Source organism: Mercenaria mercenaria, chromosome 16, assembly GCF_021730395.1.
Source record: "Mercenaria mercenaria strain notata chromosome 16, MADL_Memer_1, whole genome shotgun sequence".
Taxonomy (NCBI): domain Eukaryota; kingdom Metazoa; phylum Mollusca; class Bivalvia; order Venerida; family Veneridae; genus Mercenaria; species Mercenaria mercenaria.
The window spans coordinates 22,735,799-22,761,740 of NC_069376.1; the positions used below are offsets into that span (position 1 = coordinate 22,735,799).

The following is a 25,942-nucleotide window of genomic DNA, read 5'->3' on the forward strand; positions in this document are numbered from 1 at the left end:
GGGAAAGGTCTGATTCTACTACTTTTGTCTGTATATTTAACACTTAACTGTTTTCAGTCTCAATCTCACTTTGACATCTCACTGTCAATACTTTCGTAAAAATCTTTCTCTTGCATGGACTGCACTTTGTTGAAAATACCCGAAAGGGGAGTTAAATGGTATTTGCAGATAGATAGAACTTGCAACACACATTCCATATAAGCTTTACCTGAACAATGTGCTCAAAATTCGCCATGACTACTCGAGGAGTGGCAGTCAAGGTATGACGAAACAATGCAAGTTCAGTCATTTTGCTTAACTATGCAGTGTGTGATTGCTTGAACTTACTGGATGAACTTTCATATTTATGATTACACTCAAACCAGTAGGTGGGAAATGTTTTCCTATCAATTACCAGAACGAGTAGGGCAAACAGACAGAATGCAGAAAATTTAACTATTAAAAGCAATAAGTGATCAATGCTTTAAAATGATTTTCCAATTAGACAAAGTTACAAAATTGTCTAGGTTGTAGGATATAATGTGCATTATGATGTTAGATTAAGTAGATACAGAGTGCCTAATGGTGAGTTATGATATAAATCAGTCTCTATGGCTAGTCTCTTTTTAACAGTACTTGATCAATCTGGAGACTGTCCTAATACAATCATGGCTTGCATACAACTAGACTTTTAGGCTAGTTGTATCTAACCACTGTACCACCGACTCATTAAGGTTTAGCAGTATATCACAATACAACAGAAATTATCAGTAAACGAACAACATCTTGACAAGCAACTTACCTGTTTTACTGTTCTGTCCCATAGAATTGGATACTTAAAATATTCTAAAGGAGTTGTCCCCCTTTAAAAAAGAATGCCATTTTTAAAGAAATAAATGTAAACAATTATCAAAAACAACATTTTACCTACTTATCGTTTAAATGGGTCAACAATATTGTACTTCTAAAATAGACAGATTCAGTTTATAGGTTGGTCAGGGCTACGGATATGCGATATGTTTTGTATTTTAATTTGTCATTATACTTTAGCATGGATCCCCTTCAGTTTTGAACCATCCATGTTTACAAACGCGTTTGTTTTATGAGGAGTATTTATGTTAAGTTTAAACACTGGTACATTGTTGCAAATGCATCAAAACGAAGACATGTAACAGCTTTTTAAAAATGGTGAGTTTTTAAAGGCGCTGAACTCCCTTCATGCAGTCCCTTTCCAGAATTCAATAATATATGAGTAAATTGATAATGGTTTTGTAGAGTAATATACATGTTTTGGAGCACTTTTAGAATCTGTCCGTAGGTAAAATCTGCATAATTTGCAATATCCAGTACCTGTATGGTTTAAATAAAGGTAAGGCTTTTTTAGTTTGTATATTTCATAATTGGGGGGCTGCTGCCCCCCACACCCCCCGCATTTTCTAAACCTGGCGAGGAAAATATATCCATGCTACCATATCGATAAATAAAAGAATGCCCAAATAACGAGAATTGCTACGGACAGATTCTAAAGTCTAGCCCATGTTTTATATGCTGTTTAATTTTCATGTAAAACAATTCTTCCTTTCTATGATTTGGTGATGTTCAAACTTTTTTCTCAAAAACATGGACCTAACTCTTAACACTCGCTTCCAGATTGCCCCTGTCCCTCAGACTATGATAACACTTTCTTACTCAGGCAGGTTTGTAAGATCTTTTATATTAATATATTCGTTTACACTGGGCTCGATAGTTTTATGGGCGAAAATAATGTCCGAAAAGTATTAGGTACGAATACGTATTCACCAAGGGGGAGCACTCTGGTACCATAGCTGTCAAAATGGCTTTACCCGGACTAGAATTGATGTTTAATTCCGTCAAAACACAGATTAAAGCGCCACAGGATAGTGTGATATGTGTACTTCATTGGCAGATAGTTTCATCAGGTTTCAAGTGTATCGGAGTCGGGGAAAAGGCAAGCTGACAGCTCAAAGTTTGCTTAAAAATTACTATGATAATGATTACGAAGCAGTTTCAGTTTTCATGGACCTGGTTTTATTCCATACACAGATATAAAAAAAATTTGTATGCTGCTTTCTCCTTGATTCGAGCCTATTATATTTTTTATGAGCTGTGCATATTTTTGTAAACCTGTTCAAGTAAATAATTTGTGTTTGCTGTTGCACAAATATTTGCGTTTAACAGGTCCCAGAAAAGTCACAAATTAGCTATGCAGCTAAATCTAGCTATATATAGCTAGAAATAGCTATAAAACCAATAACAGTTGTTCAGTATATGTCAGTATCAAATATAAAACAGTTATTATCCCATCCAAATGGTTTATGAGACAAAAGACAACCACACAGAACAGAAATCGGTGTCCAGACGTTTCCCCCCACAAGACAGTTCCTCCCAAGACATTTCCTCCCAAGACTATCCCCCCCCCCCACCAACCCCCATTTTTGAGGGGGAATAGTCTCAGCTTTTAGGACCTTTCACCCCCAAATTCATGTAAGGTATTAAAAGATAACATATAACATACAGGCTAATAGATATGTAATAAAATGAAAGATAAGTATGGAAATAAAATATAATGCAGCAATTGTTTTAAAAAAAAGAAAAATACCAAAATTTGATAAGGAGACAGGTTATGTTTATCAGCAAAACATAAAGGAAAATATTAATAAAGATCAATATATAAAAACTGCCACTGATGTTTAAAAGTTAAAAGAAAAGAAATAAAAAAAGACTTTGTTTAACAAAATTATACTATATAATTATACTATCAAAATTATACTTATATATATATATAAGTTTTAATATTAATAATTAGTATGAATTGGGAAAAAATACCAATTACTCATTATTTAGCCCATGATGGTTGTGAGTTACCTTAAACAGATATATATATGTTTGCACTCTATTAAAATGTTTTGTTTTTGAAGTTTGCTGAAATGAAATATGGATTACGTAAATTGATTTCTTTTATGTTTATTTGATGTATACCTCCTGAAAATGGTAGGATTTTTGGGTACTCTGGTCTTAGTCAAATATCTGTTACATGATATTCCATTAACATCATTAAATTTAAGAGTTGCATCACTTACACTTTAAAACTAACAAATAATAAGGGAGAGGGAGGAACAACACAGCAACAATGGGGTAAAATGGACTAAAATTTATTAATGTCACTTACACTTTAAATAGATGTTATGATCTGCTTTTCAATGGGAAAAATATAAAGAAGAAATTCATCACTTAATGTTCCCAGTTAAATTCTATGAACTATAATTATATTTGAAGATGATTTTATTTACAAGAAGTACTTGATAATAAAATTTACTTTTCTGTCAGAAATTTATAAAAAAAATCTAAAGATTAAATGAAGACTTCAATCTAAATATAAATGTTTGATTGGATTATCTCACATATATAAGTGTGGCATTTATCACCAGAAGGAAGTACAAATATTGTATTGTATTGGTAATTACCATTTAACACCTTACTAAGTGAATGCTGTGGATCCTTTTCTGTAACATTTATCAATGAGAATTGTCAGTATGATTTGTTTACACTCAAATATTACTTTGAAAAATATCAATTAAATTGAAAGTTACATATTTCCCTGTTCATATGTTTCTGCTTATTCGTTCATTTTTAAAATGTCGGAAAAAATATGCGTGCGATTCTAATTGCAAAATATTCAGTATTTAGAAATACATTATTCCTTTCTGAAAAGAATTAACATATTCAAAAAGAAGTTTTCCCCTGTGCGAAAAGGAGTTTTCTGTATAATGGCATCAAATGTAACCAGGATATTTTCCTGTCATATTAGGATTATTATTTTTGTTTCTAAGATAATTTTGCTGACATTAGAATTTTATTGTAGTTTTCAGAATATTATCAAAAAGCGTCAGTCAGTAATATAAAAAAATATAACTCCTTTTCATGAAAATTTTAAAAAAATTTGTGATCTAACCATTTTAGTAATATTGTGTTGAAAAAAGCATTACTCATTTATTATATAATTATGTTCTAAGTTAACAGGTCAGAATAAAAAAAAACAAAAAAACTTTTGTTCCACTCATTTCATGAATGTACAAATCTTTGGGGATATTAATTAACAATATATTTGAGGCTCATAAGAAAATTAATGATATGATTCAATTCTCATGAATTAACGAATCAAATTCACAAAATGTCAGGCTGATCAAGATCTACTCTGGTCACAAAGGCAGAATCAATCATGCCCAGCATGATAAGGGTCCAGCCATTGCTATTTTTCAATATTTGTTAGTCCCTTATGTTATTAAAACCACATTAATTTAAAACAGATTGGACAGCACACAGCCATGGACATATTTCTTGAAAGATTCTTGGTTATAATTTCTGCTAATAGCATACACGCACATATTGATACATATAACTGAGGAAAGTTTGATTGGCAAAATCTGATTTTAATCTTTGCTAAATCTTGACCAGACACATACATTTTTTTCTACAAAAACTTAATACCAAATACAGAGATTGATTTTCAATGATTTCTGCTTACAAGTGTCTTTATTATGCATGTTATGTAAATTGACTATTTTGCATTATTAATTTGAATAAAAACACAGTTTTACAATGAGATGTTTGATTCATTAAAGAAATATATTCCATTAGAGAAGTAAAAACATCTGTAAAAAAGTCATACCCAAAATGTTAAATAAGTCAAATAGAATAATAAAACAAGATTCTCACAAGTGACACATTCTTCTGTAACGTGTTCTGAGCGGTCTGTAATTTAAAAGGTTGCTTTATACAGCTTTACATATAAATGTATATATGAATTTTTCTTATGGCTTCCTGCCTATTGATTCTGTACAAATGATTCGCAAATGATTCGCAAATGATTAGGTGTTTCAAAAACAATCGGCTTAAATTATCAGTTATATCATATAAAATAAACACAAAACTATATCAACAGTAGCTTGACTTTTCTTATAACTTAAGCTTTCAGCTTATTGTACCCCCCGACAACAAAGTTGTAATGGGGGGTATACTGGTTTCAGGTTGTCTGTCCGTCTGTCTGTCTGTCCGTCCGTAGACACAATCTTGTGCGCACCATCTCTCCTCATCCCCTTGACACAATTTAATGAAACTTCACACAAGTGATCAGTAACAACAGTAGTTGTGCATGGGGCATGTTAGGTTCTTTCAGAAAAAAAAATTTGCAGAGTTATGGGACTTTGTTTTTTGTTACTATACTATATACATAGACACAATCTTGTGCGCACCATCTCTCCTCATCCCCTTGACACAATTTAATGAAACTTCACACAAGTGATCAGTAACAACAGTAGTTGTGCATGGGGCATCTTAGGTTCTTTCAGAAAAAAAATTTGCAGAGTTATGGGACTTTGTTTTTTGTTACTATACTATATACATAGACACAATCTTGTGCGCACCATCTCTCCTCATCCCCTTGACACAATTTAATGAAACTTCACACAAGTGATCAGTAACAACAGTAGTTGTGCATGGGGCATCTTAGGTTCTTTCAGCGACAAAAATTGCAGAGTTATGGGACTTTGTTTCTTGTTAACATACTATGTACATACAGTCTGCATATGCAATCTTGTGCGTGCCTAATCTACCGAACCCTTGCACACAATTTAATGAAACTTCACACAAGTGATCAGTACCAACCCTAGTTGTGCATGGTGCATGTTACGTTCTTTTAGATAAATATTCTGCATAGTTATAAAACTTTGTTTTTTGTTACTATACTGTATACATACAGTCTATATACATACAGTCCACATAATTATGCAATATTGTGTGCGTCAAATTGCAATGTACTGTGTCAGTGCATGTGGGGGGTACATTCATCACCTTTAGTGATAGCTCATTTTAACACTATGATCATATAGAAATATCTGATGTATCTACCTTTAACTGCAACCCGATACTTTCCTATAGTCCAATAACTATCCCAATAGCTATGACGCGAGGCGTCAGTTAGACTAATGAGATATGTTACTGGTAGGGATACATAACAAAGTTCCAGCTATTTGTAGGTACAATGTCTTCAGCTTTATAATACTTATACTGTAAGTGTACTTATATTAGCGCGGTTAAATTTTAGCGCAAACACCTTAAATTGAATAATTTCGACTTATTAGCGTGTACTTATATTAGCACAATATCAGCAGCGCTAAAATAGCCAATTGGCGGTATCTGAAACACCAATTTCCGATGGAATACGGAATGGCCCCAACATGACCTTTGTATCAAGCAGTTCTGCTTGGAACTATATATACACGTTTCGTCTTTAAAAATATATTACTTAATAACGTTTGCATATGCATTAAGTCATTTTTTAGCCCACCATCATCAGATGGTGGGCTATTAAAATCACTGCGTCCGTGGTCCGTCCGTCCGTCATTCCATCCGTCCGTCCATTAACAATTTCTCGTTATCGCATCTCCTCAGAAACTACTGGGGGGATTTTGACCAAACTTTGTCAGAATGATGTATTGGTACCCTAGTTGTGTCCCCCTGAAAATCAGACTGGTTCAACAATTTATGAGTGAGTTATGGCCCTTTGTTTATTTCTATATTTTACATAGATTTATATAGGGAAAAACTTTGAAAACCTTCTTATCCAAAACCACAGAGCCTAGGGCTTTGATATTTGGTTTGAAGCATCATCTAGTGGTCCTCTACCAAGATGATACAAATTATTTCTCTGGGGTCAAATATGGCCCCGCCCTGGGGGTCACATAGTTTATAATGACTTATATAGGGAAAAACTTTGAAGAACCCCTTGTCCAAAACCACAGGGCCTAGGGCTTTGATATTTTGTATGTGACATCATCTAGTGGTCTTCAACTAAGATTATTCATATTATACCCCTAGGGTCAAATATGGCCCCGCCCTGGGGGTCATATGATTTACATAGACTTATATAAGGAAAAACTTTGAAAATCTTCTTGTCCAAACCACAAAGCCTAAGGCTTTGATACTTGTAATGTAGCATCATCTAGTGGTTCTCTACCAAGTTTGTTCAAATTATCGCCCTAGGGTCAAAAATGGCCCCGCCCCAGGGGTCACATGGTTCATATAGACTTATATAGGGAAAAGCTTTTAAAATGTTCTTGTCAATAACTACAACATTCAAATTTGGACCACATGTATATTTTTGAGTGGCAAGATGACCCTTGACATGAGTTGACCTTGATTTTGACCTAGTGACCTACTTTCACATTTCTGTAGCTACAGCCTTCAAATGCGGACCACATGTATATTTTTGAGTGGCAAGATGAACCTTGACATGAGTTGACCTTGATTTTGACCTAGTGACCTACTTTCACATTTCTCAAGCTACAGCCTTCAAATTTGGACCACATGCATAGTTTTGAAAGACGTCGCAGTTGACTTAAAACTTTCAAGAATTACCCCTATTCACGCAAACTGGCTTATTACTGCCCATCAGAGTGTGAAAAACTCTACCATATTAAATGGCTGGCGGCTGGCTGGTATTTGTAATGAAATCGACCAGGCACACAAATAAACATGACATAAAATCTACATTCGTTTAAATCAATGTTAATCTATATAGTGTAAATTTGTACATATATACAGTGCAGAATGGTGATAATTGTTTGTTTTCAAATTCAAATTCACACTTGGTTTTCAAAGCAGTAAAATGTTATGGTGACACTTGTAATTAGCGCGACCAGCCAAACTGGCGATCTACTCCGAAGGTGTTACATACGATGTTTACGGACAATGGCGAAGATACAAAAATGCAACGTAATTAAAAAAATATATGACATTTGCACTAATGTTCAAACAGGTTTAATTATTCCAGGGTTTTTTTTTTCCGGCTGTTTTTATAGCCGTTATTGGGCTATATTCCCAATGCCAAAAAGTATGTTTTTTCCCCAAAATGAGTGCAAAAATTCCCAATCTACATTCTAAAAAAAATCATCAAAATTGCACAAACATTGTCCAAATTATGGACAATTTTGTAATGGCAGTATGTTAAAGAGGTTATACAATGTGAAACAAGTGTATGAGAAAGTGCTTAAACACATCCTTACTATATCCTATGGGACTAAATATTTCCCAATCTGGAACATTTACGCGTCAAAATTCCCAATTTTGGGGGTATAGGCTATGTTCCCAAAACAGCAAGAAAAAACCCTGTATTCTATTAAAACTTTTCTGCAGAACATTAGTTAGTAATGCAGTTATTGTCATATTTACACAATAAATATGTATTTCTCTTTGTTGTGTTGCATTGTAATGACGGTACTTTAGATGCGATAAATGTTACTTTATTAGGAAAGCCCTTCATTTGAGTCAAATATTAGCGCCAGACATGAATTAGCGCATGTACAATCCCGCTAATAGCGCGGAAATTAGTACTCCACTAATATTAATACACTTACAGTATCTATTTCAACTCAACTGCGACCTGGTTTTTTAACACTAATATGTTAATAAAAGCTAGTTTTCTAGAGATGATGGAGGTTTATTAATGCCAGGTCAACTTCAAAGTCCCAGTATTTTCCAATGGTCTGACTCTATCGAAATTCTGCAACGATCTGATAAAAATATGTCGATTCTCTGTATTTATAGCAGCTGAGGGGACCACTCATGCATGACTTTAATTTCATTGGCTGATCAATTCTGATTCTATTGAACACTCCCTATCTAAAATATCAATCAAGCGCTCAGTAACCAAACGTACGTGAAATGTATTTCATAGTCATACTTTCCTCAAATGATTTACATGGATCAAAATTACATCTCTAAGGTGCAAATTTAATCACATTTTGATTGATTTAGATAAATGGCATACTTACTTTAGGTGTAAGAAGATGACTATTGATAAAACTAGATAATACTTGTCAACTGCAATTGTTATGCAAATGGCATTTATGAAACAAAGGGGAATAACTTACACTATCTGGGGTTTACTGTTACACTTCAATGATTTATTGCAATATATTGCTGCATTTATTGTAAGTATGACCGCAAAGATCTTGGTTTTCTGATATTGTCTTTCATCTTATAAACCATTGGAATGCGATTATGACCATTTTGCATTTGATTTTGACATATTTTGCATTATTGGTATTGGTTTTATAGCTACTTCTAGCTATATATAGCTAAATTTAGCTATATAGCTAATTTGTGACTTTTCTGGGACCTGTTTAACAATGGACATCAAGGCATCGCCACAGTCACAACTCAATATCAGTTCATATTTTCAGGCCGAATATTTATTCTCTTGAAAATTGCAATAAAGCCTAAATCATCAATATAGAAGCTCATGATGATTTATAGTACATACGCCGCTTGTAAAATGTTTGAGTCTCTTTTAGACCAGAAGTTTACCCCAAAATATTGAAATATTACAAGCAGTCAAACTCCATAACACATTACAAAGACAAAATTTAGTTCTTTTTGAAGAACAATATGTATAACTACAAACTCTTAATGGATTTTTTGTCAAAATTGTTCTGGTTATTGCATAAGTAGACACAAAAAGACAACCCCATGTATATTTGATTTAAAATGTTGTTTGTACATGCATTACTGACCACAGTTATTTAGGTAAACCAGTACACAATGTCCTATAATATCACTTGTTTATATACATGTACATTATGTGTGAACAGATAAAACAAATTGGATAAATTGCTGGTGTTTGGATTTTTTGTGTATAATTCAATAACCAGGTAAAATTTCAAAATAATTCCCTATAAGACTTTGTTCTTCACAGCCTGCTTTACAATTGGCTGTACTTATTTTTTTACATGTATTGAATATATATTGAGTTTGACTGCACATAAAATTGCAAAATTTTGTCATTTTGGCCAGAGTAAAATATCAAATGAAGGCTAATAAAGATAGTGAAATGCACATCCTTTTTATACCCCCAAAGGAAGTATTATGTTATGATCCCGGTGTCCGTCTGTTAGCAATTTCGTGTCTGCTCTGTAACTCTTGAACACCTTGAAGGATTTCAGAGAAACTTGACACAAATGTTCACCACAACAAGACGACGTGCAGAGCGCATGTTTTGGATGTCTCATTTCAAGGTCAAGGTCACACTTAGGAGTGAAAGGTCATATATGACTGCTGTGTCTGCTCTGTAACTCTTGAACTGCTGAAGGATTTCAAAGAAGCTTGGCACAAATGTTCACCACACAGAGGCGACGTGCAGAGCGCATGTTTTGGATGACTCGCTTCAAGGTCAATTTCACACTTAGGGGTCAAAGGTCATATATGACTTTGCTTTATATTGCTCTGCATTGCAGTGCTCTTGTTTTTATTTGGCAAAATACATTTTTGTTCTCTTACAATAATTTTTTTTTTTAATTACTTTTTTTGTTACTATAAATAGCCTATAGATAGCCTGTGATCTAGCCTATAGCTTATTTTGAAACTTTTTAGCTCACCTGTCACATAGTGACAAGGTGAGCTTTTGTGATCACGCAGCGTCCGTCCGTCCGTCCATCCATCTGTGCGTGCGTTCGTTCGTGCGTAAACTTTTGCTTGTGACCACTCTAGAGGTCACATTTTTCATGGGATCTTTATGAAAGTTGGTCAGAATGTTCACCTTGATGATATCTAGGCCAAGTTCGAAACTGGGTCACATGCAGTCAAAAACTAGGTCAGTAGGTCTAAAAATAGAAAAACATTGTGACCTCTCTAGAGGCCATATTTTTCAATAGATCTTCATGAAAATTGGTGAGAATGTTCACCTTGATGATATCTAGGTCAAGTTCGAAACTGGGCCACGTGCGGTTAAAAACTAGGTCTAAAAATAGAAAAACCTTGTGACCTCTCTAGAAGCCATATTTTTCATGAGATCTTCATGAAAATTGGTCAGAATGTTCACCTTGATGATATCTAGTTGAATTACGGAACTGGGTCACATGGGATTAAAAACTAGGTCAGTAGGTCTAAAAATGGAAAAACCTTGTGACCTCTCTAGAGGTCATATTTTTCAATGGATCCTCATGAAAATTTGTCAGAATGTTCACCTTGATGATATCTAGGTCAAGTTCGAAACTGGGTCACGTGCGCGCAAAAACTAGGTCAGTAGGTCTATAAATAGAAAAACCTTGTGACCTCTCTAGAGGCCATATTTTTCATGGGATCTTTATGAAAATAAGTCAGATTGTTCACCTTGATGAACTCTAGGTCAAGTTTAAAACTGGGTCACGTGCGGTTAATAACTAGGTCAGTAGGTCTAAAAATAGAAAAACCTTGTGACCTCTCTAGCGGCCATATTTTTCATGAGATCTTCATGAAAATTGGTGAGAATGTTCACCTTGATGATATTTAGGTCAAGTTCAAAAGTGGGTCACGTGCCTTCAAAAACTAGGTCATTAGGTCAAATAATAGAAAAACCTTGTGACCTCTCTAGAAGTCATATTTTTCAATGGGTCTTCATGAAAATTGGTCGGAATTTTTTATATTGATGATATCTAGGTCACATGTGCTCAAAAACTAGGTCACTATGTCAAATAATAGAAATAACAACGTCATACTCAGTTCAAAACTGGGTCATGTGGGGATAGGTGAGCAATTCAGGACCATCATTGTCCTCTTGTTAATTATTCGCAGTAGGGAAAAACTGTGGTACAACATGGATGGTACATCCAATTTTTAGATGTATTTTGACATAACTTTACCTAGTAAGAATTTTTTCTTGGACTTGGATATTTTAATTTTTTTTTAATTTCTTCTTTTTGTTGTTCCTGTCCTTTGGGCTTCAACAGTCAAGTTCTTTAAATTTTGCTCCCATCCTCTGATGTAACCCTTCGGGTGTATATTGCCCTGCTTAGCAGCGCTCTTGTTCTTGCATATGTTCACATAGGTATTTAGAACATAATTATGACAAAATGATTGACTTTATTGTTACTATTTAGTCATCTTTTATTTTTATGAAAAATTGCATGGAAAATTTTGAGTAAATGGCTGCCTTAAGAATTACAATGTTGTCATCTTTTATATGTACTTTTTTTGCACGAGACTGAAGGAGGTCAAACTCCACATCATTTTAAAATTTCGAGCCCTTTGTTTGGTAGGTCAATATGTGTTAATGTTTGCACAGTCTATTTCCGTAAAGCAAATTTCTATCAAGATTCTTGTTCACTCGTTACAACAGTCGAAATATGCTCAGGATGCTTTTAATTTGAAATTTGGGCTCACAATATTACCCATTGTGTAATTTCCTTTTGAAATATGCCATTTTTGATGCAAAATATTAAAACAGGTATTTACTCAATTTTCAGTGGTTTCATGACTAATATTTTCCAAGGCATTTTAGAATGTAAATGACACATTCAAGTTTCTGATGGAAGAACATGCTACATGAGCATGAGTTTTACTAAAACACAAGGGCTCAAATCGATGAGAAAGCTTGAGTCAACGAGAAAAAAGATATTGTTTCTTGTATCAAAACTGAGACTGTTTTCGTTAATTTCTTTTTATGCCCCAAGGGAGGCATATTAGTTTTCAACTGTCCGTCCGTTCGTTCGTCACAACATTAACTTTTTGCATGAAGGCACTTTACTCGCGAACCACTGCACCCAGGGCCTTCAGACTTCACATGCTGATAGTACTTATTGAGTACAAGACCCCTACTGACTTTGTGGTCACTAGGTCAAAGGTCAAGGTCACCAGGTCAAAGGTCAAGGCGCTGCTGGGGTCATTTGTCACCATTAGTGACAATTCTTGTTTAATATGTAATGAGTTTTGCACTTACAAAACATTTTACAAAGGCTAAATATTATGATATTAGTCCAAATAATAGGACATTTTGGGACAGTGTGATAACTTTTGACTGTTGCTGTCTCCATCACGAGGGATGACAACTATCAGATCATGAAATAAGTCATCCTGATAAGTCAAATGAGTAAGGCTATAATGAGATATGAAGTTTTCAATTCATAACAATGAAAAGGTGAATAAGGCAAGTAGAAATGTAGGTCTCATATTCAGGACTTCATCATAATATTTATTATATGGATATAAATAGAATCTGGAAAGTAGATCCCTCAGAAGCACCAAGAACAAGGCACACAGTGAAAATTGCAGACTTGGTTTGAATGAGTCTGTTCATGAGCAGTAATAGAAAATGCAACACTGCCCACGACCCCTAGCACTGGCTTAAGCAGTATTCAATCTTCAAATCTAAATGTGTTAAAATCAATGATCCCGAAGGACCAAACAACACTGAGATGAAGTTAGGGCGACTTTTTACGGCCGCCACAAAGCTCTTAACACCCGCTGTTGTGAAGTAAATAAAATCTGGAAAGTAGATCCCTCAGAAGCACCGAGAACAAGGCGAACAGTGAAAATTGCAGACTCGGTTTGATTGAGTCTTTTCATGAGCAGTAATAGAAAATGCAACACTGCCCACGACCCCTAGCACCGGCTTAAGCAGTATTCAATGTTGAAATCTAAATGAGTTGAAATCAATGATCCTGAAGGACCGGAAAATAATACAATACTGAGTTTGGCCATGTATAAAGCACTGATCAGGCCACATTTGAAATATGCGTCTGTTGTATGGAATCCAAGATTGAAAAAAGAGCAGATTGCAGTAGAAAATGTCCAGAGAAGGGCAACTAGGCTTTTAGCAGATTTAGGCAATATGGAATACTGTGAAAGATTGAGGTTGCTAGGCTTACCTACCCTGGAATATAGGAGGCTTGGGGGAGACATGATACAAGATTTCAAGATCTTCCATGGGTACAACAAAGTTAATAGTGAGTTTTTATGCCCCCCTTCGAAGAAGGAGGGGTATATTGTTTTGCAGATGTCGGCCGGTAGGTCGGTCAGTCTGTCGGTCAGTCGGTAGGTCGGTCGGTCGGAATGTAGACCAATCCGTTTCTGGATGATAACTCAAGAACGCTTGGGCCTAGGATCATGAAAGTTGATAGGGAGGTTGGTCATCACCAGCAGATGACCCCAGTTAATTTTGAGGTCCGTATGTTAAAGGTCAAGGTCATAGTGACCCTGAATAGTTAAACGGTTTCCAGATGATAACTCAATAACACTTGGGCTTAGGATCATGAAAGTTGATAGGGAGGTTGGTCATGACCAGCAGATGACCCCTATTGATTTTGAGGTCAGTATGTTAAAGGTCAAGGTCACAGTGACCCTGAACAGTTAAACAGTTTCCGGATGATAACTAGAGAACGCTTGGGCCTAGGGTCATGAAAGTTTATAGGGAGGTTGGTCATGACCAGCAGATGACCCCTATTGATTTTGAGGTCAGTATGTCAGAGGTCAAGGACACAGTGACCAGGAACAGGAAAATGGTTTCCTGGCAATAACTCAAGAATGCTTGGGCCTAGTGTCAGGAAAATTGATAGTGAGGTTGGTCATGACCAGCAGATGACCCCTATTGATTTTGAGGTCATTAGGTCAAAGGTCAAGGTCACATTGGCCAGGAACAGTTAAACGGTTTCTGATCTTTTTATCCAAAACCACAGGTTCTAGGGCTTTGATATTTGGTATGTATAGCAAAATCTAGTGGTCCTCTACCAAGATTATTCAGATTATTTCCCTGGGGTCAAATATGGCCCCACCCCGGGGGTCACATGGTTTATATAGAATTATATAGAAAAAAACTTTGAAAAGCCTCTTGTCCAAAACCACAGGGCCTAGGGCTTTGATATTTTGTATATGACATCATCTAGTGGTCCTCTACTAAGATTGTTAAAATTATTCCCCTAGGGTCAAATATGGCCCCACCCTGGAGGTCACATGGTTTATATAGACATATCGGGAAAAACTTTGAAAATCTTCTTGACCAAACCACAAAGACTAGGCTTTTGATATTTGTAATGTAGCATCATCTAGTGGTTTTCTACCAAGTTTGTTAAAATTATCCCTCTAGGGTCAAATATGGCCCAGCCCCGGCGGTCACATGGTTCATAAAGACTTGTATAGGCAAAAAACTTAGAATCTTCATGTCCATAACCTACATCATTCAAATTTGGACCACAGGTATAGTTTTGAGTGGCAAGATGAAGCTTAACATGAGTTGACCTTGATCTTGACCTAGTGACCTACTTTCACATTTCTGTAGCTACAGCCTTCAAATTTGGACCACATGCATAGGTTTGTGTACTGAAACAAACTTTGACCTTGTTATTGACCTAGTGACCTTCTTTCACATTTTTGAAGCTACATACTTCAGATTTAGACCACTTGCTTAGTTTTGTGTACCGAAATGAACTTTGATCTTGAGATTGACCTAGTGACCTTTCACATTTCTGAAGGTACAGCCTTCAGATTCGAACCACATGCATAGTTTTGTGTACTGAAATGAACTTTGATCTTGAGATTGACCTAGTGACCTACTTTCACATTTCTAAAGGTACAGGCTTCAGATTTGGACCACTTGCATTGTTTTGTGTACCGAAATAAAATTTGACTTTGATTTTGACTGTTTTGTACCAATATGAAATTTGACCTTGATTTTGACCTTGACCTAGTCTTGAAATTTGGAACATTCAAAAATGGCTCAGTGGTGGGCGCCAAGATCACTCTGTGATATCTTGTTAGGTTAATAGATTAAAGGTCAAGGTCAGATTGAACCAGAACGGTAGAACTTTTGTTTACAGTGAGCATATAATTTTTGTTCCTTGTGCAGTTTACTGAATGCATCAAGGGGGGCATTTCGTGTTCGACGAGCTCTTGTTCTCCTTGGTAGGATGAGGTGTGCGCATGCCAAGAAAAATGTCAGAAAAAATTCCTTGTTTATTATTAAAATACAGCATTTCTCATTGCATATTTTGGGTTAAAAGTGCATGAAAGTGTTTAAACGGGGTTTGTTTGTATAAGTATGTATGAATAGTGTTCCCCTCTGCTGAGTACCTGTCTGGAAACCACCTTGTACATTCTGGCCATACCCCACCAATCAAGCCATGCTACAAAGGAAACTACAGCCTTTACCATGACACTTTGAGTCCTATTCTGTACACTACTCATTATCAGCAACCTCCAGACAAGAATTTCTCCACCTCGCAACCATCTACCAAGCTTCCTCACTGGAATCTTCACTAATCCCTGAAGCATAGTTTCTGGCTATTTGGTGAGCCCCAACACCCAGGTAAAGGAACAGCCCTACTAGTTAGAATCCTCTTACTCTGTGGCGACATCAAATCCAACCCCGAACCAGCAGGAAATGCACAGGTATACCCATGCAGTCCTTTCGAGCAGCCAGTCCCATGGGAGCACAAGGATGGACTCCGGTGTGATGGCTGTGATATATGACACCATCGATCTTGCCTTGAATTACAGTATGCTCTACAGATTATGACCTGCTTGTGAAGCACTCCCATTTACACATTTAGAAGTTTTGAATTGAGTACTACAAGCATTTTCCGTCCGTTATCCTATATTGATTCTACCATAGAGCTCAGTGTTCAGCTCCCTGCACGTCAGTCGCCCAGCTGAAAGACACAGATCATGCCAACAAAGGTTCTCCACATCGACCCAGTCCTCGACCAACACCTCTTCATTGTTTTGCGTTTCCGAAAAACAGAATCTTCGGATTATGAATGTCAACTGCCGCAGCATTGGTGGTGGGAGAAATGCAAAACTCCAAGCAGCCCTCCACTACATACAGCCTGACATAGGTTGCGGCACTGAATCATGGCTAAAGAGCATCAAGCCAGGTAAACCACCAGCTCCCCGACGCCATTCAGTCATGCTATGTTGGCTCAAGGACAAGGTCACAACTCAAGGTCAAAGGTTTGAGCCTTCCATTTTGTGTCCGTTCTGTATCACCTAAACCCCTTGAAGGATTTTCATGAAAATTGGGTGAAATGATCTCTTCATCAAGATGATGTGCAGAACTCATGAGTTAGCCATGTCGGCTCAAGGTCATTGTCATAACTAAAGGTCAAGGGCTTGAGCTCTGTATCTCCTAACCCACTGGAAGGATTTTCATGAAACTTCGGTTAAATGATCACCTCATCAAGACGATGTGCAGAACTCATGAGTCAACGAATGTCAAGGTCAAGGTCACAACTCAAGGTCAAAGGTTTGAGCCTTCCATTTTGTGTCTGCTCTGTACCTCCTAAACCCCTTGAAGGATTTTCAAATTCATTGATGTCATCATACATGGACTAGGTCTTATAAAATATACTTAACAACATCAATGCTTCCACCCAATACCATCAACCCTTTCACTATCCATAACAGTGGAGGGAGATATTTAGTCTTTCGGACTGCCTTGTGTAAAATAGGAAAGCAAAAATCAACAGATATTTAAAAGTAAAATTTTTAAAGATAATAAACATATGACATAAAAATTTTGATATATAATTTGAAAAATCAAATTTTATCAAATTGCACTGGTGTGCTGATAAGGAATTATCGGTAGAAATGGTGTAAATACTACTACCATTTAAGAGTAAAATTCCTAGAACTGGACGTTGAAGTAGCATTTTCATGTGACCATCTTTTTGGTATGAAATTGACAAGCGAATTTGTATCGCAATACTTATAAAATACAGATGAGTACCAGGAATAACACTTAATTAATACTGAAGTATTTTAGCAAAATCGGTACTCACAATTGCCAAGCAGCATAATTATGGTCTATTACAGAGTGTTTGTGTAGAGACTGGAGAATGTCTTGTCAGAGTCAACTTAGTTTTAAAAAAACCACTCTGTATTCAGACTGTAGTCCTTTATAAAGTTTGTTTTCAATCAAATGCCATTGTAGACATGATGATCTACCTTTTCCAAGATTTTTAAAATGAAAAGGATATTTGACACAGGCCTGAAATTTTTCAGTATATTTGATTCAAGACTCGGTTTCTTATGGAGAGGTGTAAATCCTAGCACTCTTAAAACTCTTTTAGCACATACCCTAACTCCAGTTATATATTTATAATGTAATCAATGGCAAGAATGCATAAAAATATTTCTTCAAAATTTTCATATTTATTCCTTTTAATTGTTTATTCATTCAGTTGTTTGGGGGTAAATTTATATGCATAACCTGTTTTGAAAACGTACTAATTTACTGTTGAATTAATTTAACAGAGTGGTAGAAATGAGGAGGAAACAGAAATGTTACCTGATGGATGGAATACATCACCTGACCTTTATGTGCTACGATACAAATCTGATGCTACTGGTGCTGTATATGTTTTCAAAGTAATTGCTGTAGATGGAACGTTATTGGTACATTTCTGGGTGAGTGTCAAAGTAATAGCTGTTAATGGAAAGTTACTGGTACTTTTCTGGGTGAGTGTCAAAGTAATAGTACTTGGTACATGTCTGGGTGAGTGTCAAAGTCATAGTACTTGGTACATTTCATTGTGTGTGTCAAAGTAATAGTACTTGGTACATTTCATGGTGAGTGTCAAAGTAATAGAACTTGGTACATTTCATGGTGAGTGTCAAAGTAATAGTACTTGGTACATTTCATGGTTGGTGTCAAAGTAATAGTACTTGGTACATTTCATGGTGAGTGTCAAAGTAATATTACTTGGTACATTTCATGGTTGGTGTCAAAGTAATATTACTTGGTACATTTCATGGTGAGTGTCAAAGTAATATTACTTGGTACATTTCATGGTTGGTGTCAAAGTAATAGTACTTGGTACATTTCATGGTGAGTGGTGAGTGTCAGAGTAATAGTACTTGGTACATTTCATGGTGAGTGTCAAAGTAATAGTACTTGGTACATTTCATGGTGAGTGTCAAAGTTATAGTACTTGGTACATTTCATGATGTGTGTCAAAGTTATAGTAATAGTGAATGAAACTTTTCTGCTTGTACATAATGGGATTTGTATTGCAGAATCAGTTGTGTAAACATTAGTTCATTGGTCTTAATTCTTAGATAGACTTGTCATGAAAATATGAGCCTAAGTTGACAGTGTGAAATCGGATACATTCTCACAGGAAACATGTTCTTTACCTTTAATTGTTATTTAAGGGGAACAAATGAAATAGTACTTTGATTGACTTGATATATTTCAGAAAGACGGGGAGGACAGTAAAGTTGCCACCATGAATGTCTGTACTGAAGATTATGCTACACAAGACTTCTCCTCATACAAAAAGTCATTTGGGTTTTAGTTATTTCTTTTATGAAATTAATGTTTCGAAATATGATAATCTTTTTTGAATATGTACTATTTATACAAACTATGAAACTTTGTTGCTTTGATAATAATAGTTAATTGTCTTGAAGCATAAAAAAAGACAATATAGTAAAACCTGTTTTATCTAACACCCTTGGAACCTGTTTAATTTGTTGGTCAAAGCAGGCTGCCAGTTAAGGTGTGTTTCATTTAAATCTTCTTTTTATAAGCTTACCTGAACTTTGTTCAAAGTGAACTATTAGTATCAGTTGATGGTCCAGCGTCCATTGTCTGACGTCCTTCAACATTTTCTTAAATTTCAAACTGCCATATCTTTAACAATAGTTGTCTGATAAAAAAATTCTTTAAGCATTATGAAAGGCTTGTGGATGCCTTTCATATAAAATTCCCTTATTGTCAGGCATTTCTTGTCCTGTAAAGTGGAATTATATGCATTTTTATGCCCCCGAAGGGAGGCATATAGTTTTTGAACCGTCTGTCGGTCTGTCAGTCTGTCTGTCAGTCTGTCCGCAATTTTCGTGTCCGGTCCATATCTTTGTCATCGATGGATGGATTTTCAAATAACTTGGCATGAATGTGTACCACAGTAAGACGACGTGTCGCGTGCAAGACCCAGGTCCGTAGCTCAAAGGTCAAGGTCACACTTAGACATTAAAGGTCATTTTTCATGATAGTGCATTCGTGTCCGGTCCATATCTTTGTCATCCATGGATGGATTTTCAAATAACTTGGCATGAATGTGTACCACAGTAAGATGACGTGTCGCGTGCAAGACCCAGGTCCGTAGCTCAAAGGTCAAGTCACACTTAGACATTAAAGGTCATTTTTCATGATAGTGCATTCGTGTCCGGTCCATATCTTTGTCATCCATGGATGGATTTTCAAATAACTTGGCATGAATGTGTACCACAGTAAGACGACGTGTCGCGCGCAAGACCCAGGTCCGTAGCTCAAAGGTCAAGGTCACAATTAGATGATCAAGGTCATATTTCATGATAGTGCATTGATGGGCGTGTCCGGTCCATATCTTTGTCATTCATGCATGGATTTTAAAATTATTGGGCATGAATGTGTACCACAGTAAGACGACGTGTTGCGCGCAAGACCCAGGTCCGTAGGTCAAAAGTCCTAAACTCTAACATCGGCCATAACTATTCATTCAAAGTGCCATCGGGGGCATGTGTCATCCTATGGTAAGAAATAATAAGTTTCCAAATATGACTTTTCTTATTTTGAGTGGGACAGTCCCTTTAAGAAAAGTCAAACTGCACCCAGGAGTTGCTTCCATTCAACTTCAGAAATCCCTAAATATAGGTAAGGGAGATCACTGTGTAGGTGATTGAAGAAAATAATTGTTATTTTATTAATCCGATTTCTTTATTTCTAAAGTATGAACTTCAAATACTCATGCGGCATTGTAGTTAAGTAAAAATATGTAAATGCACAGCAATCAAAAATTGCTTTAATAAAACATTCACCAGAAACAGAACATGTGTAGTAAGATGCGCATTATGCCACTTTAAGGCACTGCTAGAGCTAAAAATAGAAAACCTTTTAAAAGACTTATTCATCATACTTTGTCTGGAACATTATTTTAAGATCCTCTTCTAAAATTGTTCAAATTGGGACACATTGCCTCTTTTAGGGGCTATTATAGCTAAAAATGGAAATGCCTTTAAGTAATCTTTTCTCATAAATTGCTTGATGGATCTTATCAAACTTATTAGTCCCCTACTGGTTGAAAACCAGTTTCGGGGACTATAGGAATGCACTTTTCCGTCATTCCGTCCGTCCATCCGTCTGTCCGTCCGTCTGTCCGTCCGTCTGTCCGTCCATCCGTCCGTCCGCAATTTCGTGTCCGGTCCATAACTCTGTCATCCATGAAGGGATTTTAATATTACTTGGCACAAATGTTCCCCATGATGAGACGACGTGTCGTGCACAAAACCTGGACCCCTAGCTTAAAGGTCAAGGTCACAATTGGAGGTCAAAGGTCAACAGGGCTTTTTTCCTGTCCGGTCCACAACTCTCCCATCCTTGAAGGGATTTTAGTTTTACTTGGCACAAATGTTCCCCATGATGAGATGATGTGTCATGCGCAAATCCCGGACCCCTAGCTCAAAGGTCAAGGTCACAATTGGAGGTCAAAGGTCAACAGGGCTTTTTTCCTGTCCGGTCCATAACTCTCCCATCCATGAAGAGATTTTAATAGTACTTGGCACAAATGTTCCCCATCAGGAGACGACGTGTCATGCGCAAAACCTGGACCCCTAGTTTAAAGGTCAAGGTCACAATTGGAGGTCAAAGGTCAACAAGGCTTCATTCCTGTCCGGTCCATAACTCTCCCATCTATGAAGGGATTTTAATATTACTTGGCACAAATGTACCTCATAATAAGAGGATGTGTCATGCACAACTTTCAGACCCCTAGCTCAAAGGTCAAGGTCACACTTAGCAGTCAAATGTTAACATAGCATAAACAGGGTCTGTTTCGTGTCCGGTCCATAACTCTGACATTCATTAAGGGATTTTAATATCACTTAGCACAAGTGTTCCCCATGATGAGACGATGTGTCATGCGCAAATCCCGGACCCCTAGCTCAAAGGTCAAGGTCACAATTGGGGGTCAAAGGTCAACAGAGTTTTTTTCCTGTCCCATCCATAACTCTGCCATCCATGAAGGGATTTTAATATTACTTGGCACAAATGTTCCCCATGATGAGACAACATGTTGTGCGCAAAGCCCAGACCCTTAGCTCAAAGGTCAAGGTCACAATTGGAGGTCAAATGTCAATAAGGTTTTTTTCCCTGTTCGATCCAGAACTCTGTCATCCATCACGGGATTACAATATTACTTGGCATAAATGTTTCCCATGATGAGACGACGTGTCATGCGCAACACCCAGTACCCTAGCTTAAAGGTCAAGGTCACACTTTGAGATCAAAGGTCAAGAGGATTTTTTTCCTGTCCGGTCTGTAACTTTGTCATGCAAAGCAGGATTTAGATATCAGTTGGCACAAATATTCCCCTGGATGAGACAACATGTCATGTGCAAGAACCAGGTCCCTAGGTCTAAGGTCAAGGTCATATTTAGAGGTCAAAGGTCAAATTCATGAATGACTTTGTATGGAACATTTCTTCTTCATGCATGGAGGGATTTGATGTAACTTGGACCAAATGTTCACCACCATGAGGCACCCTTGTTTTTAGAATTACGTCCCTTTGTTGTTACTATAAATAGATTTTATTGTAACTTTTTTATTACTGGCGATAGAAAAAAATCGAGACCACTTTTCTGTGGTATAGCATGCATGTTACATCCAATTTTTAGGTGTATTTTGACCTATCTCTACCCGGTAAAGAGTTTCTTGTGGACTTATATTATATAGATTTTTTTTTTTTTTTTTTTTTTTTTTTTTTTAAAGATTAATTTCCCTTTGTTGTTACTATAAATAACTTACATGATAACGTTTTTATAATCTGCCAAAAAAATTCAATATTAAAAGAACTGTGGGTTTTTATATATGCACATTTTAATCCAAGTGTGTTGTTATAACATATTGTATATGTAGTACAATATTGTTTATACATCATTGACAGATATCAGTTCATTATGTTATACTGCAGTAGAGAAAATTAGGTGCCTTCCAGTAGGGGACTTTGTATTGCATGGCAGTACTTCATTCACTTGTTTTGTATGGTCTTTTTAATGGATCTTTATCATACTTGGTGAGGAGCATCATTACAAGGTCCTCTACCAGATTTGTTCAAAAGGGTGCACTTAGCCTGTTTTAGGGGCCGCTAGTGCTAAAAATTGTAATACCTTTAAATGACTTCTTCTCATGAACAACTTGTTGGAGCTTCATTAAACTTGATTTGTAGCATCCCTTCCAACGTGGTTCAGGTGGGGGATGTTTGGCTCTTTTAGTGGTTCATTAGAGGTAAAAATAGAATAAAACCTTAAAATGACATCTCATGAGACACTGGCTGGATGTTCATCAAACTTGGTCCTTATCATTGTAAGGTCATCTCCCAAACTTATTCAAATGGGGGCTCCTTGCACCTTTTAGGGGCCACATGAGCTAAAAATAAAAAAACTTCTGGTGAACTGCTTGATGAATCTTCATCAAACTTACTTTAGCTTCATTGTAAGGTCCTCCCTACAGCTAAAAATAGAAGAAAAAAAAAATTAATCTTGAGGTTTGTTTTAATGGTAATGTATTTTTGGGCTGTCACAGCAAAATATACATGTGTAGAAAGAAAACCTTTAATTAACTTTTATTTTCATGAACTTCTTAAAGAATGCTCATCAAACTTGGTCAAAAGCAAGATAAGAAAGGTCCTCTTCTGGTGAGTGACTTTAAAATGTCTAAATGAAAAACAACGTAGCTGAATATAAGGCTTATGAAGATAGAAAGATACAGTTCACTGAAGGGATTAAAATTTCTTTTATACCCATCATCAATTTCTGTATCAGGGACCTGACTTAAGTTCTGGTAATTTTTTTTCTTTTCTGGACTCCAAGTCGCAAAGTACATTAGCTACAGTTTTCAAACTTTATGTGATTACTAGGCATCATTTGAGGAGGATCTCTACTATTTCTGGGACAGAATGGTTTCTTGATTGTTAGTCTCGAACTAAGTACCACTTGACAAAGACCCTTATCAGTTTTGGGGTCAGTGGTTGAAAGGTCATGGTCACAGATAGCTGAATTAATGTTTGTGGTTTTTAGCTCACCTGTCACAAAGTGACAAGGTGAGCTTTTGTGATCGCCCGTCGTCCGTCCGTGCGTTCGTCCGTCTGTGCGTGCGTGCGTAAACTTTTGCTTGTGACCACTCTAGAGGTCACATTTTTCATGGGATCTTTATGAAAATTGGTCAGAATGTTCACCTTGATGATATCTAGGTCAAGTTCGAAACTGGGTCACGTGCAGTAAAAAACTAGGTCAGCAGGTCTAAAAATAGAAAAACATTGTGACCTCTCTAGAGGCCATATATTTCACAAGATCTTCATGAAAATTGGTCAGAATGTTCACCTTGATGATATCTAGGTCAAGTTCGAAACTGGGTCACGTGCCATCAAAAACTAGGTCAGTAGGTCAAATAATAGAAAAACCTTGTGACCTCTCTAAAGGCCATATTTTTCATGGGATCTGTATGAAAGTTGGTCTGAATGTTCATCTTGATGATATCTAGGTCAGTTTGAAACTGGGTCACGTGCGGTCAAAAACTAGGTCAGTAGGTCTAAAAATAGAAAAACCTTGTGACCTCTCTAGAGGCCATACTTGTGAATGGATCTTCATAAAAATTGGTCAGAATGTTCACCTTGATGATATCTAGGTCAGGTTTGAAAATGGGTCACATGTCTTCAAAAAGTAGGTCAGTAGGTCAAATAATGAAAAAAACCTTGTGACCTCTCTAGAGGCCATATTTTTCATGAGATCTGTATGAAAGTTGGTCTGTATATCCATCTTGATGATATCTAGGTCAAGTTCGAAACTGGGTCACGTGCGGTCCAAAACTAGGTCAGTAGGTCTAAAAATAGAAAAACCTTGTGACCTCTCTAGAGGCCATACTTTTGAATGAATCTACATGAAAATTAGTTAGAATGTTCACCTTGATGATATCTAGGTCAAGTTCGAAACTGGGTCACGTGCCATCAAAAACTAGGTCAGTAGGTCAAATAATAAAGGAAACCTTGTGACCTCTCTAGAGGCCATATTTTTCATGATATCTGTATGAAAGTTGGTCTGAATGTTCATCTTGATGATATCTAGGTCAGATTCAAAACTGGGTCAATCGCGGTCAAAAACTAGGTCAGTAGATCTAAAAATTGAAAAACATTTTGACCTCTAGAGGCCACATTTTTTAATGGATCTTCATTAAAATTGGTCTGAATGTTCACCTTGATGATATCTAGGTCAAGTTCAAAATTGGGTCATGTGCAGTCAAAAACTAGGTCATTAGGTTAAATAATAGAAAAACCTTGTGACCTCTCTAGAGGCCATATTTTTCATTAGATCTTCATGAAAATTGGTGAGAATGTTCACCTTGATGATATCTAGGTCAAGTTCAAATCTGGGTCATGTGTGTTCAAAAACTAGGTCATTAGGTCAAATAATAGAAAAACCTTGCGACCTCTCTAGAGGCCATATTTTTCAATGGATTTTCATGAAAATTGGTCAGAATTTTTATCTTGATGATATCTATGTCAAATTCAAAATTGGGTCCCATGAGCTCAAAAACTAGGTCATTGTGTCAAATAATAGAAAAAAACGACATCATATTCAGTTCAAAACTTGGTCACGTGGGGACAGGTGAGCGATTCAGGACCATCATGGTCCTCTTGTTTTTGTTCTCCAGCTCCTTAATTACAACAGCTACGACTTCCAAACTTTACACAATGTCTAAAAACCAATTGAGGAAGATCCATATAATTATGTTTTTGGTAATTATTCACTTTCTGTTAAATTTTTAGGTACTGTATCTTAGTATGCCTCATCCACCGTGCACTCCCTCCCCAACGCTGACCCTACCCTGCCAAACTCCAAAGTAGTTGTTGTTTTTAAAATCAATTTTTATGCTTCCCAAAGGCATTAAGTCTCTGCTTTGTCCCTCCATCTACAATTCTTGTTCAGAGTATATCTCCACCACTGGCTGAAATTTATCAAAACTTCATAGAAAGCTTCACTCCCAAGAGGAGATGCACATAATTATCTTCACGTTTCAGTCAAATGATTTTTATGCTCCCCTAAGGGTGAGCATATAGTTGCCACTTTGTCCGTTAGTCACACTTTTGTCCGTAGTATAACTTGA

At 36.4% G+C, this 25,942-nt stretch overlaps 1 protein-coding gene and 1 long non-coding RNA gene across 2 annotated transcripts in view; both read left to right on the forward strand.

The window, feature by feature from the left end:
- Positions 1 to 1,770: 1,770 nt before the first annotated feature.
- Positions 1,771 to 25,942, forward strand: part of LOC123540394 (proteasome inhibitor PI31 subunit-like) — a 38,559-nt gene continuing 14,387 nt past the window's right edge. The window contains exons 1-3 of the mRNA XM_045325389.2: positions 1,771 to 1,948; positions 18,058 to 18,210; positions 19,002 to 19,084. Of these exons, the coding sequence (XP_045181324.2) occupies positions 1,814 to 1,948; positions 18,058 to 18,210; positions 19,002 to 19,084 (371 nt within the window). The 5' untranslated portion in view covers positions 1,771 to 1,813. The remainder of the gene's footprint in view (positions 1,949 to 18,057; positions 18,211 to 19,001; positions 19,085 to 25,942) is intronic.
- Positions 19,091 to 24,816, forward strand: LOC128549529 (uncharacterized). The gene is made up of 2 exons (XR_008367779.1): positions 19,091 to 19,945; positions 20,109 to 24,816. It is a non-coding gene; the product is annotated as an uncharacterized LOC128549529 (long non-coding RNA).